We start from the raw sequence: 16,546 nt of genomic DNA on the forward strand, positions 1-16,546 counted from the left end.
CCACAAAACTTGTGCGAGAGCGTGGCGCTCATGTGAGGGCAGCGCCTTGTTGATTATCCGTAGGATCTGCTCTTCAGAAGTGCTTCGGTGGGGATCGCTAGTATGAGACTGCTCCTCCTCGCTTAGAACTGTAATGGAGCTGTAAGTAATCTCGTCAAATTCAGTGAGCTTCATATCCCGCGGGAGAACAGCAGGGACGCAAGAACAATTGAAAGCCCACAAATTTGAGGCGCCATTCACTACTCTCACGACAGAGCGTGGTACATCTTTCTTTGCGCAGCTCGACGTAAGTGGCTGGACTAGCGCGTCAAACAATGAAAGGTCAGCAGCAGCAAAATCGACAGGGATACGTGACAGCGACCAAGGCGGTAGCAGCAAATCATTCGAAACAACACAATAGTTTTCCACTGGTAACGATGTGTTGGCAAGGGTGGCGAGAAGCGTGCTATTCAAAGTAAGTTCGCCTGTGCCACAGTTAATGGATGCACCACATTCCTGAAGAAAGTCAATCCCGAGAATCACCATCATGAGTGCACTGCAGTAGTACGAGAAATTCTATTTTAAGATCTTCTCCTCCGAATAAAACACTTGCAACACAAATACCAAGGGGAACTAGGCATTCACCACTGACACCACGAAACGTCACACCATCATTCCACGGGAACGTAACTTTCCGACCCAGCCTCTCTTTGAAAGTCGCACTCATGATGGAAACGGTAGCACCAGTATCCATCAATGCTGTTGCAGGTATACTATCAATTAACACACGCACTTTGTTCTTCACCATCATATTAGGCAGAGGAGTATTTCGCAGAGACGCAGACTGTCCGGCGACCTTACATCCATCGGCTACGCTGGCTAGTTTCTCGACGGCGGTAGCGAGGGTGAACGGCGTTGGCGACTAGTTGGGGGCGTCAGGCTGCGGTCTGAAGCTGGCGAGCCACTCCTTCTACTACATTGAAGGAAGGTGTTCCGGGGTGGCGCGCCTGCGGTGTTTGCAGTATCAGGGTCTGTTGGCCAACGGTCGTCATGACTGTCATGTTCAAAATTAGGCCAAGTTGGTGGTGGGCCACATGTTGTTGTCTGTCAGCACCGGCGACAAAAACGAGCAATGTGTCCTGAGGCGCCACAGCTGTAACACACAGGTGATGCGTGACCGATGTTGCAAGCCTCGGGGTCAACCCTGGGATGGTGCGAATAATAAACGCGATCTTCCGAATTCCGATTTGTGGTGGTAGCTCGACGAGTTCGTTGTTCGTGCTTCATGTCGTCGGGAAAGATGTGTCAGTGCTGTCGCAGCTGATTGACTCGACAGTCTGCAACGCCTGACATGGTAGACAATGCGGACACAGCAGATGCATGTTCTTGAGGTTGGTTGGAAGCGCAACCAAGCTGTTCGACATCTGCCCCGTTGGTGTGTCGTTCAAGTTCTTCACAGACAATTTGCCTTATAGTTGCCGCAAGGTCAAATTGAAAACTGCAGTTGTCGTTTTCGTCAACGCTTGCCACCGTTGTGACATTTGCTAACCTGCCGAACTTCGGTGTGATACAGCGTAGCTTCAAGGCCTCAAGTGTGCAGCAATGCTTGACGAGGTCGGCGACCGAGGTGAGACTCTCCTTTTCGAATAAATAATTGTACACATCCTCGGCTATGCCTTTGAGAAGGTGTCCAACCTTGTCCTCTTTGGACATTCGAGGATCGACCGCTTTGCAAAGCTTCAGGATCACCTCTATGTATGTAGTACAGGTCTCACCTGGCACTTGAGCGTGCTGAAGCAATGTCTGCTCCGCCCGCTTCCTTTTCGTGGTGGAATCGCCAAAGCACTCTGTGAGGTGAGTAACGAAGCTGTCCCACATTGTAAATGTATCTTCATGGTTCTCAAACCACACTAGCGCAGTGTCTGTGAGGAACAGAACCACATTGTCGAGCTGAGCCGTGGAGTTCATGCCGTAGTACTTTCTCACACGCTTGTAGTGGGTGAGCCATTCCTCCATGTCCTCGCCGAATTTTCCTGAGAAAGGGCGGGGCTCCATCTGATCCATCCAGGCGCTGGTTGTTCGCACTGGAGCAGACAGAGAAGGGTGTTAGTCGCCGCTGTGGGACATCGGGATCTCAAGTGGTGTTGGAGGCAGTCAAGCGAGGCGGCAGCTCCAGCGTGGCACTTGCTGCAGCAGCTCCGTCGTCTTGCTCGAAGTACCCAGCACCTCCACTACAAAACTGTTACGGTTAATGTTGAACCGGCTTTATTTAAGGGACGAGATTGATGGTGAAGTCAAGATGGCGTCCCGAGGCTGCACCAGCTAACGTCTTCTTCCTCTTCTCCTCACTCGGCTCATGCCGTAGCAATATTATATTTTCCAAGATATGATGCACCACCTTGGCCGATACATTCATTTTTTTTTTATTGCAGTTCTACAAAGCTTTCAGCAAACTAATTTTAGAATTGCATATACAAAGAATTGGAAAGAAAGGTTTGTAGAATCGTGCCTTGAGGAAAATCCTTCTTTCATAGAAAAAAAAAAAAGACACCCTATTATCATTTTGCACTTAGCACTGCAGTTTAAATACCATGTGTCCAACCTAACATGGGCCAAGCTGTTTCAAACAAAGGGCTACAAGATACAATGATGGGACCAACGATGTTTTGTTAGCAGTCACCTTGTGCACACAGGTGAATATTTCTGTTGTCACTGAATAGCTAATTAGTCAAAATTATTTGCCTAACTTTCTAATTACAAGCTCTTACAATTATGCATGCCAAATTGTGCATTGCATTCAAAAACATCAGATCTGACAGTTACCAACTTGGTACATCATTCCCAGTTATTTTTTTTTTCTGCATTTTAAAATTAAGGGGTAAAAAACAAATGAATGCATAGTGGATATGGGCCCACTACAACAGCTATGACGGTGTAGCTCTTGGCAGCTGCTACTAGAAAGCAGCCGTGGCTCGCTTGATTTTGTGCTTGATTGCACTAAGCTGGCACGCAATGCTATAGCAAACAGCGTGACGCGGATGCTCACAACAGCCGCCAACAGCTATGCCGCTGTCTTGTCACTTTCTCACGGTCACCAAGTTGGCCAGTGGCTAACGCTAATTTTTTTAAACCCCTTTGAGAGCATTGCTGTAGCAAATGCAAGACGCACGGACCCACCTTCACCTTGAATTCTTTTTAGCATTCATTGTTCAGCACTGTTCAGCAGTCTGAAATTATTAACTTTGTACTGGTCACCTGGCTGCTACAGACTCTATGAGAGAGAAGCGAATGTGGAAGCTACATCCCATCCGTAGATAGTTTAGCAAGCCTTTCGCTAGTTTACGAGAAAAAGAATTAAATTATGGGGTTTTACGTGCCAAAACCATGATCTGATTATGAGACACCATAGTGGAGGGCTCCAGAAATTTAGACCACCTGGGGTTCTTTAATGTGCACCTAAATCTAAGTACATGGATGTTTTCGCATTTCGCCCCCATCAAATGTGGCCACCGTGGCTGGTATTCGATGGGCTGGTTTGATAGAAATGCTTTAACACTACTTTAACAAATCTTGCATAAAACATTTCTTAGCTCACATTTGGCAGATTGTACTTGAGCCTGAGTCTTCGTTTAGAGGAATCTACCACTTCAGTGTAATGGCAGCAGTAATTTGCAGTGCCTCCCTTTCAAAATACAGATGCTGCAATGAAATGGCTATTACACTCGAGCCTCCTTGTAATGAAACAGGGTATAACAAGAGAATGGAGGTAACGAAGTAAATGAAATTCACCTTGAAATTTCCGTAGATACCATGTATTTAAAACATCATTTTTACCAAGTTAAATTGTCTTGCCAATTAATATAACAAACTAAATTTGTCTCCAATAGCAAGAATATACCTGACTGCTGCACGCCAAGTACAATGCTTTCCGCAGAATTTGGCACTCGTTCGCTGTGGCAGTTCAAAGCTCCTGCGTCGCTTCATTGAATAAGCCTTAAAGCAACACTGGTTTTCACACCACCGCGCAAGCTGTGCGCACACGGCAGAAGCACTGGCTCACTGTCGCACTCTTACATTGACCTCTCTCTCTTGCGTGTGCATGGCGTCATGAGCTGTGGTGCAAAAGATTAGACAGTTTTAGAATAGCGTTTGCAACCAAATGTAAATGCATAATGTATGTAAAGAAATAGCATTGTCCTCACTGCGCATGCTTCGAACCTTATTGGGTTTCTGTGATTTATGTGTGACTATAACATACATTATTTCATGAGTGTAACATTTGTAATGTTTATTATACCCAATAACAAATTGCGTTATCGAACATGGTGGCACACATGGCCCCTGCTTCAACGTGAATTGTTGTGATGGCTACGCTCTCACTCTTATTTACCAGTAACTATGGGAAGGGGGGTATGATAGATATTGTTACGAGCTATCGTGACAATATGATCATCGAGTGAACGCGCAATATGCTTGGTTACGGGTCTGAGGTGCCGACGCGCGAAATTCATAGCCGCGGGCTCGACGAGCCAACACTCGATGTTCTTATTCGTGCAGTCCGAGGTGCCGACGCACGAAATGCCTAGACGCGGACTCGAGGAGTCGCCACTCGATGCTCTTGTTCGCGCAGTCCGCGGTGCCGACGCGCGAAATTCCTAGCCGCGGGCTCGACGAGCTGACACTCGATGTTCTTATTCGCGCAGTCCGAGGTGCCGACGCGTGAAGTTCCTAGCCGCGGGCTCGAGGAGTCGACACTCGATGCTCTTGTTCGCGCAGTCCGCGGTGCCGACGCACGAAATTCCAAGCCGCGGGCTCGAGGAGTCGACACTCGATGCTCTTGTTCGCGCAGTCCGCGGTGCCGACGCGGGCTCGTAGAGTTGACACTTGATGCTCTTCTTCGCGCAGTCCGAGGTGCCAACGCACGAAATTCCTAGCCGCGGGCTCGAGGAGTCGACACTCGATGTACTTAGTCGCGCAGTAGGAGGCACCGATGCACAACATGCTTAGGTGAGGGCCCGAGATGTCCGCGTGTGATGTGCTTGATCGACGAGTCGGAGACTCCTATGCGCGAAATGCTTAGCCGCGGTACGAGGATTGCATGTGTGAAGTGCTTGGTCACGAATTCCGAAACACCAAGTGCTGAAAGGCCTAGCCGCATGTCCAGGGATTCCGTGCACGAATCTTGGTCGATAAGTCCGCGTCGCCGATGCACGGAATACTTTACCGTTGGTCTGAAACGTCCACAAACGTAGGGATCGGCCACGCTACCGCAATGTCCGCGTAGCACCCGTTTTGAAACGTCGAGATTACGGCGAGTGGAGACTTCCAGGCTCGCGAAGTGGAAAGAGCTGTGAAGGAGACGAGCAGACGACACGAGCGCCGGACCAATGGCGAACTGCGCTGAAGTCACGTGGCGAACGTGGCCAATCGCAGACTCCGGCACGACCTTCAATCATTTGTTTTTTGTGTGCTTGTTTCTGTAGGGAGGAGATAGCTGAAGCGGCAAATTTGAAGACAAGAGAAATGCGCTTTGCAACGACACCAAGATGGCGGCGCTCGGTTGCGCCGTTCCAGAGATATTGTGGCTTGAAAAACGCGGTTCTTTCTTGATTTCCACGAAATCTTTCGCCACCTCGGCTGATAAAACTAACTTTTTAGCACCCTTCTACGAGGATTATATGGATGATATTCCGGAATCGGATAGAAAAAGAGTTATAGAAACCGAAAATGTGATTTTGAAAAAATCTATTTTTTTGGCAATTTTTCCCGATGCAAAACCCGCGTACCCCTTAAGACATGCAGCATTTTACTAATGGTTATTTCTGCACTAATGTCCATGTAAAGAAGCATCTTAGTGCTGCCTTACTTGCACATAGACATCTATTTATTTGAATATACTGCCAATCCCAAGGGGATCATAGCAGGTGGGCATATAACGTGGGTAAATGTGACTAAGAATAACACAAATTGTAATACAATACTATTCTAAATACAACAACAATATCATTGCAATGAAAGTACAATGAATGGTAATTACATCTATGGGTAATATAGACAGACATGTACAGAAAAAGAAAATTCAAGCAATAATTTCGGTGAACTGAGAAGTTCAGCAGGGAAAAGAAAACAAGAAAATACTAAATGATAGAAAGAAAGATTTATACTAAGACAATTGAAATTTGTGAAGGTACAATAAAAAAAGAAGAGAAATCGGCAAGCATACTTCTATAAACCAATCAGGTGTAACAGTAAAAACAATCTCACAGGTTTAGCATATCGCTTTCAATGCACATAAAAACTGGGTAAGTGACGCACTTTCAATAATGTATACAGGAACTTTATTGCATTCTCTTATATTTAATGGAAAAAAATGAAAAAACTTGGAGCGCTAAAAACACAAAGGATGCAAAAGAAGAAACACACTACACGCACTTTTTTTTTTTCACTCACAACTGATGTTTATTACACACATAGAAAATGGATGCTGAGCACGTATAGTGTGCGTGTTTCTACTTCTATGTCCTTTGTGTTTGTAGCGCTCTATGTTTTAATCATAATGCATTACGAACTAGCCCACCTATCCATCCTTCTGAAAAAAATTTGTTCTTCGAATGGTTGGTATGGAAAAGGTATTCAGTAAGCATTTGTGAATGTTTATGTCTGGTTGAACGTGTAAATATGCTGGAGATGTGCTTAGTAGCATCAATATTTGCTTATCTTGCATGAGTAAGTACATGAATTTTGAGCAAGCTATTTTGGCCCCTTTGTTACAGTGTTTCTATTCCAGCAGTTTCCATCAACATGGTAGGTGAACTATATGGCCCGTAACTGTTAAAAATGAACCTGACTGCCTTTCTCTATATACCCTTAAGTTTATTAATGTCTTGTTTAGTAAATGGCAACCACATGAGGTTTGCATAGTCTAATACTGACCTAACAAATAATTTGTAAGCCAAGAGTTTAGTATCTGGGGGGCTAATTGGACACGGCTTCAGATAAAGAGTTGAGTACAGACGAAGTGACACATTTTTAATTAATTTTAATTATATCATAACTGTTGCAGGTATTAAAAATGCCTGTTTATTGTAATTCACCTTTCAGATTATGAATGCTGTTTCAAGAGAATCCTTGCGCATGCACGTGTACGCACGCATGCACACAGACACATAAAAACAAAAAAGCCAACACTGCCTCCATCACACCTCCGTGCTGCGGCCTCCTGTGCAGCCCTCTGCTGCTGTTCAAGGAGCCGCTGGGCCTCGCGTTCCCGCCTGCGCTGCTCCTCCTGGCTTTTGTCCTTCTGGTACTTCTCAGCACGGTCTGCCCTATGAAAATCAAGGAGTTGTGGTAGTGTATCAAATGGGGGTACAGGTGCACTACTGCCGCAACACATCTGTCACGAGTTGCCTTGACGATACCCTACAGACCTGGGTGCTAGCGAGACACTGCAGTGCTGCGACCACCAACGAGCTCTTGCAGTCACTGTACGAATTCCTGGATGATCCTGAGACTCCAGCCACTGGGACCAGGCTTCTTCATCTCAAGCGTACCAGCGAAAGCATCAGACCCCATGATGTAGATAATTAAGTCCCCCACTGTTTCCCTTACCTTCTCACTCCCGCCACTTCCCAACCCAATTCACCGCAGCCCTTTAGGCAAAAATGTGAATAAAGACGTGCAAACAACAAGAACAGCATACCTAACAAGATGAAAAAAAGGAGGAGGTTCTGAAAAAGTACAAATGAAATAAGGAGCACCTTGCTTCCCTTTCGACCAACAAATACTTATGGGCTGCCCTCGCTTTGCCTTTGGACCACAGTGGTAGAATAGGTGAGTTGGCCAAACGGCGCCAATTCGCCAATGCTCCAAGCATTTTACGACTGCTGTCTAGTTGCCACTGCTTTGTGCAAGGTGGCCGCAGAGGTAGTCCAGGCCGCTTTGCCGTATGTGAAAGTACGTAGTCGCAGGCATTGCAAACTGTGAAACTGTATTTTTGAGTCTTGACTGCGTGAGAAAGAGCTTCATGTCGTGGTGTCATACATTATAGAGGTGTTAAATGAGACTGAGAACTTGTCTCCACTGCTTAAAGGGGTCATGACTAGACTTTCAAGAACACTAAATGACAGGCTACAAGCAAAAATCACGACTGTCATGTAGGCTTTCGCCGCAAAGTCAAAAAGAAAGATTGCAGTACCCATTCGCATCTGCACCGCTTCCTAAACTTTTGGCGTTACCTCAATTCTGATGATTTATGACACTTTGTTTAGTAGGCATAGAACGGTAGAGAGACAGTAGGTTGTTCCGATACATTTGTTTAGCTTCGAGCACTACTAGAAAATACTGAATAGTTTATTTTTTAATACAATTACAAATTGGTAATGCGCAATATTCAATTCATATTGAAAACTTCTAATATTTACCCACCCCTATTATTTATATTATAGTTGTTGTTTAAGTGGCTTTTCAGAGCTGTTTATCCAGGGCAACTGCCAACAAAAATTCTAGTTTACTGCTGGCTTGTTAAACACATGTACTCATTATCCTTTGGAGATCATAAGGAAACGATTATGGCTAACCTGCTGTTCTATGTTACATGTCAATGAAAATGCACCAGTAGGCAAAAGAGGAAAATAATAAAAAGGCAGAGGACAGAACCAACAAACCTTATAAAGCTGTCAAAACTTGCGTAAATTTGCGAACCGCTGATGACTGTGTAGTCTACAGAGAAGTGAAAAATTGCCAGGATTGACTCGCTTTACAGGAAGACCTAAATACATCGCCCCAGTGGTGCGAACAGTGGCACATGAATATAAATTTGCAACAGACAGTACACATGTGTTTCACGAGGAAAAAGAATGCACCTAATTACGTCTATAACATAAATGGCCACTTATTGGAAACTGTTCTCGAGTATAAGTATTTAGGTGTGTACATCACCTCAAACCTATGTTGGCATCGACATGTTGATTATGCTGCTGGGAAAGCTTGCAAAATGTTGGGTTTTTTGCGTCGTAACACAATAATGTTTCCGCAAGACTCTAGGGATTTACTATTTAAAACGTATATTAGGTCCGCGCTGGAATATGCTTGTACTGTATGGGACCCGCCGACAAAGACCGACAGACAAAAATGAGAAAGAATCCAGAACTTAGCGGCCCGCTGTGTTTCTGGGAATTATAGTAAATACATTAGTGTGTCTGGCATAAAACAGGAATTAGAATGGGAACCCCTTGAAGTAAGAACGAGAAAGCCAAGGCTTAAATTTTTTCATAATATATATTACAAAAGGATTGCTATTCCTAAGGAGAAGTACATTTTTCGTCCACACTACAGATTCGAGCGGGTTGATCATAACCATAAAGTGTGTGAATTCAGGTCAAGAACCGATATGTTCAAGATGTTGCTTTTTCCTCACACTGTTCGAGAATGGAATGCTTTATCTTCATTTCTTGTTAATATTACTGACAATGAAGTGTATGCATTGTCATTATGACTGCCCTTGCAATATTTTTTAAATCCGTACTACCCCCCCCACTGTAATGCCACTGTGGCGCTGTGGGTAAATAAATAAATAAATAAATAAGCATAGGAGGATTCGTGTTTTTTTCTTTTCTGCACTCAATCACAGCGTCACTATTAATTTGGCCTTTGTTTTCATTGCTCATTGTAACCTTGAACAGTTATTCACTCTCTATCACATTCATACACATACCAAATTCTTCGGGGACTACTTTTTAGCCAATTTTTCAACTATCCTTTAAGGAGCCCATTAAACTATTTAAATATTTACTATTTACGGTACACTGTTTCATGTGCGGTGTACCTAGGAAATTGCCAGGCACACTGAAAATCTGCCTGGTGCAAATAATTAATGTCGAAATGAAAAGGGAAAAATCCAGATTACCATTACACATTGGCACGGTGAACAAATGCGCAGACGTCTGTTTCAACTCATTTTTTTTTTTCTATAGCACACTTTGTGCCTATTGATTCAGCAGCATAGGCCATATTGGGAAGGTGAAGACAACCTGCAGCTTACCTGTCTTGTGCAATCTGTGCCTGGATGCGTTCCCGGTGCTTCCGTTCTTCCTCTTTCTCCTGTGCCCGCTGCCGCGCCCATTCCCGGCGCTGCTGATCCTCCCGTGACTGTTGCGCCAACTGCAGCTCCCTTGCCACACGCCTTCGCTCCACCTCGCTCTGCCGCACCGCCTGGAGCATCGTGAGAGTCGCCAAACAATGATACGGTGGGACCTGCCATCCAGAGCATAACTTAAAAGATAGTCATGGGTGAAGAAAGGGGTAGGCATGACATAATTTGGCAATAAGCGAGTACTAGTAACATACAGTTGATGACCGATAATTTCGAATCCCCAAGGAATGCAAATAAGTGCGAAAAAAACGGATGTATCCGAAAAAGATTACTTTATTCACATTTTAAGGCCCCTGTGCAAAGAAGTGATCAATTCATTGGTGCACGCACTTCCGCTTACGTGCAACCAAGTCCACCTGTATTTCTGCCAGTTTTGTGTTGTCTCTGCACAATGATGCAAGGACTGCAAAGGCTCGAGTCAGATCCACATGTGAACGCTCCTGAGGATACGGCACACCACCATCATCTGAGTTAGAGTCGCAGTTTGATGCTGGGAGAACTTGCTCAATTGTTTCGTCTTAGTTCAGTTCAGCACACGACGAGACCGTGCTGCCGACATCTACAAGGTCTTCAAATGTAACGGTGCCAGAAATGGGCACACCACAGCTTAGCAGGACATTCATAATGTCCGCATTTGAGCTCGTTGTGGTAGGCGGCAGTTCAGGCTCTTCAGTTTGCAACTCGAGACTCAGTCAGAGTCGAACTACAAGGGCATCACTGGTGCCATTTGATGCAGACTGTTGATAACTTCACGAGAAAGTCTTCTTCGGCATGAAAAGACATGCATAATTGACAAACAAACAAGCACAGAATGGCGGAACGCTGTCCTGGAGGCAAATTCAACAAACAAGAGCGGGCCATGCAGGGGACATACGTGGTGGTGCCCGCAACATATGTGATGATCGCAATGCCACCTCACAATTCAGGCAAAGCCTCCAAGGATTGACATTTGCAGATAAATCGCTGAGATGCAGTGCTGTAACCAAGGCAAGGCCTCAGGGTTTACCATTTAGCGTGTAATCTCTGAGGACATACATGATGTCTTGTCAAAGTTGCCAGAGGGGATAATGGTGGCAGAGTCGACAGACAGAGTCTGGATAATCAAATATAGAGCTGGCCGCTGTCCGAAATATCGATCGGATTTACGCATTAAGTCTATGGGGCCATTAGTGGTGCCGCAAAGCTGTCCGTATTACCGAGCATGTCCGGATTATCAATGTCCGATTTATCGGTCAGCGACTGTATACTACTGAAGCAATCTCGACAAAACTGTAGGGCTTGCGATTGTCTAATTTTCTTTAATGGGCTTTTAATAGCACCTAACCAGATGCGTGCACCTGGCGGTTAGTGGCTATTGCGCAAGTACCAGCCAGTCGCATCTGACATTTTTCAGTGCATTACTGGCAGCCGCAGGCGGTCCCCAATCTCAGATGCCATGCCAAGGAGTCGCACAGAGTCGTGCGTCACTTCCTCCGAGCAGTATCTGCAGTGTTTTTTTCAGTTTCAGTATCAGAACCACCTACATTTGCAAGCATTTCGTGATACATCCACTTGTTCTTGAAACATAACATTCTGCACACAGGCTGTTTTGCATCTACACTACGTGGTAGACTTTCTACATGGCTCAGTATTTTGTTGCAGTTAGCCTTTAAGGGCCCCTGAAACACTTTTTGAACATAGTAAAAAAGCAGTTGCTGATGTCTTGTAGGGGCTACTGTGAACATGTGGGCCAAATATTACTGCACTGCATGCAGCAGGGAATTTGCAATCTCATGTCAAAAACGGCAAAAGATTGCTTGCTTTTGCTTCCACAATGTCATCATGGAGCGTTGTTGCAAGCAGCTGAACCCTGTTGTGTCCTGCCGTCCTTTAGAGTGGGGGTTGCCACCCCAGCGACATGCAGTTGTCAAGCTTCATCGTTCATTTCAAGGCAGCTCACTTCCAAGATAGCAATGTCATCTCTCCTGACTGTCACGAAGAGCTCACCAAGGCCGTTATGGTCGGCTGTTCACTCCGCGACAATACTCCGGTGACGGATAAAGCAATTATGGGAGACGGGCCAACGGCCTCGTCAAATGGGATGTTGAACGTCCATGCCGGAGATGAGGTCCGTGCAAGGCTATGATTCCTCACACCTGTCCGCCACACAAATCGGCACGACCACGTCAGCGTACGATCCCAGTTCCCATGTTTGTGCCCAGTGATATCTGTGTGTTTTGACAAAACTCGCATCGGAAGGAAAGGGCAACAAACCTCTTGATTGGCGGGACCTGAAGTCATCTGTCTCCTGATGCTGGATTGGCAGAAGCAACTGAACAATGACAACGCAGGGCATAAAAAACGGATCCAGACGGCTGTGGAGGGGAGAGGCGGACACTCGGGAACAGTGAGACGCTCGGGCATGAAAAGCCATACCATAGTGTGCTCCGATAGTTAGAGCCTTATTGTAACACTCAACCACGTACCTTTATTGAATATAATCCTCTTTTTCATTCTCTTAAATGTCGCTTGGAACCCTTTCTCCCAGCACCTGGCACGGCACCAACTATGGAAACTTCGTAGGCCACACAAACCCCCTGACTTCACAACAACCCACTGCCATTGGTTGATTTTGGGTTCGTGAGATAACTCTCAGTAATACATAAATGCTAATCTTTAGCTGAAGAAATCTGTTGGTTTGTTTATTCAACATTCTCAGTTTCTTGCTCCCTAGAAACTAAATGACCAGGAACAAGAGGCACTCACCTCACCTGAAATAAAACATATACACTAGAACCTCATTCATGTCTTGGTAAAAAAAAAAGCACAGGAAAAATATACCAACTGGGAATACACACGGTCCGAAATAACTAAAGACATCTGACAGACTCAACTATTGTAGGCATCTACATATTGTGAAGTGTTGTGCAGATAGTAACGCCACAAGGCACTGATGTACGTCGAGCTGGTGGTGCTCCTGGAGCCAGAGATGCGTTTTGTTGTTTTCCCATTGCGCAGTGTTTTAACTCTTTCACTATCGTGCCATAGGTCACCGGGCACCGAGACAAGAAGCTCTCGTCCAGCAAGTACGTAGAGCAGCCATGGCCAGTGGAGTCCTGGAATGACGACATCAACCACTTGAGCTCAAGAGCAACCACCTCGATGGTCCGAATAAATGTTATCTCTCTCTATCTCTCTCTTGAAGTTGCCAAAAATTCAATGCGGCGCTTGCGGACAAGCTGTGCCATCTGGTTTGTTTCTATAGAATCAGTGTCTTGAATGGAGGTTTTGTTTTCAGTTTTCAACTTGAGGGGGCGCCGTGAAAAATGAAACTTTGATCGGGCATAGCAGCGGCGGTCGGCGATCATGGCCTCGATTTCAGCGCATGCCCCTGAAAAATGAAAGACACCGCGCACTGCGCATGCTTCTGGTGCCATTTCTTGCGATGAGAGTAGCAGTGATGAGTCAGATAACAATGTAGAAACGTCAGATTTCAGTTCTGAAAGTGACACTTCGTTTCAGAGGCCTGGGACGTCAGCCTGTGCTCATGAGTAAGTTTCGTTTTTCATTCACGATGCGTTTTATGTAGTGTGCGCTGTTTGTATATGATGGCAGTGGTTTATTTTTGTACTTCAGGGTCATCAGAACATATGGAAAAGATTCTTTGCCAAATGCTTCAAGTCGCATTGCATTTCTGCCAAGGCGACAGCCAGGTGCACCACTGAGGACACTCTCGAAGGTTCCCTAGACTGCTGGACTTCTTTTATGCTTTTCACGGCAGAAGTGATCAAGACTTTGTGTGACAACACGAATAAGTACACGTGGCTAAGATTTTGGATACCCAGAGCTACGCTCGGTGTGACAACTCATGGGAGGAAGTCACCCCACTGGAGATGCTCGAGTTAATTGGAATTATCATCTACATGGGCATTGCGGAAGTACTGCGACTACATTTTTATTGGAATACAGGAAGCATCTACTCCAGCCTTCTTCTTCGAAATATTATGCTGTGAAACCAGTTTTTTTTTTGCTCGCCTTCTTGCACATTGCGAACCTCGATGACTCAGCAGCCACAGCATCTATTGGCAAAACCTGGAAGGTATCGTGGCTTTTGAAGCATATCAAGCATCAGTAGATCTTTTCCAGCCAAAGCACAACCTCGCTGTTGATGAATGAATGGTGAAATCTAAAGGGAGATCAGGAATTCGACAGCACATTCACGACAAAGTGGGGATACAAATTCTGGGTATTAGCCGACTCCGAAACAGGGTACACCCTTGCATTTTCAGTCCACAAAGGCAAACGAGAGGTGCCAGGACCACATGGTCTAGGTTTTGATGTTGCCAGTAAGCTCTGCTTGGAACACCTTGATCAGAGGTACAGAATCTACATGGACAACTTCTATACGTCCACGAAACTTTTTGAGCACCTCCTGGAGCACAATACGCTTGCCTGTGGGACCACTCAAAAAGAATGCCGCTGCTTTCCATCTGAGCTAAAGGACACCACATGGGAGAGGGGAGTAGAGGGCGGAGATGTCCGGTGGCTTCGGGATGGCAACATCTTGTACATGCAGTGGAAGGATAGGCGAGCTGTGAACCTAATGAATACCATGCACACAGCGAACCAGCACATTCCGGCCAAACGAAAGCAGAAAACAGCAGGCACATGGACTGCGACGACCATGAAGAAGCCGCTCCTGGTCCACAAATATAATGCAGGCATGTAGGGTGCAGACAATCCGACCACATAATTGGGACCTACAACGTTCTGAGGAAATGTGTGCGTAGGTGGAAGACTCTCTTTTTTCACTGCGTGGACATTGCCTGCGTCCACAGCTTTATCCTTTATGAAGCGCATTTAAGTGAGCATTCAGATGTCCCAGAGCTTGTCCAAAATGCTAATTTGACCAGCTTGCTTTCCGGGAAAAGCTCATCCAGCAGATCTTCGAATATGATGACGTAAAGGAAGGCCACGTCCCTAATCCTCCCATAAAACGATTTCGCCCCTACCAAAAAAAAAAAAAAAATGGAAAAAAGAAGGAATCGCAAACCCTGCTACCAAAGAACGAAATCTGAAATCAGAACAAACGTTATGTGCAGCACCTGCAATGTCTACCTGTGTTTCACATCCTCACATGACTGACTTGGAAGTGGCACAGGAGTCCTAACCCCTGACTTGAGCAACCATGGAAAGTGCAGTGATTTTTCTACAAAGCTGAAACTTGTACAAATGATGGCTGAAAACATGTATACCAGCTTGTGTATTCCAATTTTCCTGTAATCAAGTTCTGGCTTAGGGCAGCCGATGATTCTTGTTTTGTTTGTATTCATTTTCCATCTCACTAGTGTGTTAAAAAAATTAATTTTCAAAAACTTCAGCACGCACAACTCTGCTGTCTGTTTCATTCAAAAGTGCAACTAATAAGCTACGATTTCGTGCATTACAATATGTGATGTGTTAGCACTTGTAAAAAAAAAAAATTTCTTTCAATACACTCAAATTCGGCCATTTTTCCACGGTAGCGAAAGAGTTCAGAGGGCGACAGGAATACGAAATAAAATAATACTGGCGGGCTACGTCAGATGCCGCCAAAGTGAAATGTGACACCCAGGCGGCGCATCTGGATAATTGCCTACTAAAAGCATGCAGTATGCTACCAATGGCACTACGTACTGTGCACCACGCACTGTAAAACAGATAGGTAAAGATGCTTATCGCAATAGGTTTGGCGGTGATAGCTGTGAATGTGGCATGCGACGACCTGGCCTGAGATTTGCCGGTACCAAAATGAGAAACTGTGCACGCCATTTTTATGTGAGACGGGCGGCTACATACTGTTCTCGATCACGCATGCCTCACGCCTTTTCTTGTTCACATGCGATCTAGCGGCTAGAAAATGTGTACAATCACAGTCTGCAGCACAGGGAACGGTGTTCTGTTTCAGTTATCAGCTATTAAAGGTGTGCATTATGCTTCAAACAGCACCAGCTGCTGTGAAACAGATGGGCGAAGATGCTTTTCACAATATTGCAATAGGATTATTGGTGGTGATAGCTGTGAATGCCACAAGCGACAACCCCGGTAAGGATTTTCTGGTACCAAAATGAGAAACTGAGGGCGCGCCGGCATTTTCACATGAGACGGGCTTGCCAGTATTGAGGTGAAGCTGCTGCGGCAGCCAGCTATTATACCATTCTCGATCGCACATGCCTCACACATTTTTTTGTTTGCGTGGGATCTAGCTGCCGGAAAATGTATCATACAATCGCAGTATGGCGACGTACTGGATGTTGCTGCCAAAAAATTGTGCGTTCCGGGTACATATGAACTGGTAAAAACTGAGCGTAGCCCTATAGGGTGATATTTTGTGCTCTTGAATGCGAATGTTGGCGCCGGGAAAACATAAGTAACGGGAATGTACCAACGAGGTTCTAC

General features: G+C 45.4%; 1 protein-coding gene across 3 annotated transcripts in view; it reads right to left on the reverse strand.

The window, feature by feature from the left end:
* The window catches only part of LOC135919821 (UBX domain-containing protein 4-like), a 66,403-nt gene that overhangs the window by 10,948 nt on the left and 38,909 nt on the right, over positions 1 to 16,546 (reverse strand). For all 3 annotated transcript variants that reach the window (XM_065453770.2, XM_070537850.1, XM_065453769.2), the window contains exons 7-8: positions 10,019 to 10,188; positions 7,182 to 7,304 (exon numbers count right to left, since the gene is read on the reverse strand). In XM_065453770.2, the coding sequence (XP_065309842.2) occupies positions 7,182 to 7,304; positions 10,019 to 10,188 (293 nt within the window). The remainder of the gene's footprint in view (positions 1 to 7,181; positions 7,305 to 10,018; positions 10,189 to 16,546) is intronic.

Source organism: Dermacentor albipictus, chromosome 4, assembly GCF_038994185.2.
Source record: "Dermacentor albipictus isolate Rhodes 1998 colony chromosome 4, USDA_Dalb.pri_finalv2, whole genome shotgun sequence".
Lineage (NCBI taxonomy): Eukaryota > Metazoa > Arthropoda > Arachnida > Ixodida > Ixodidae > Dermacentor > Dermacentor albipictus.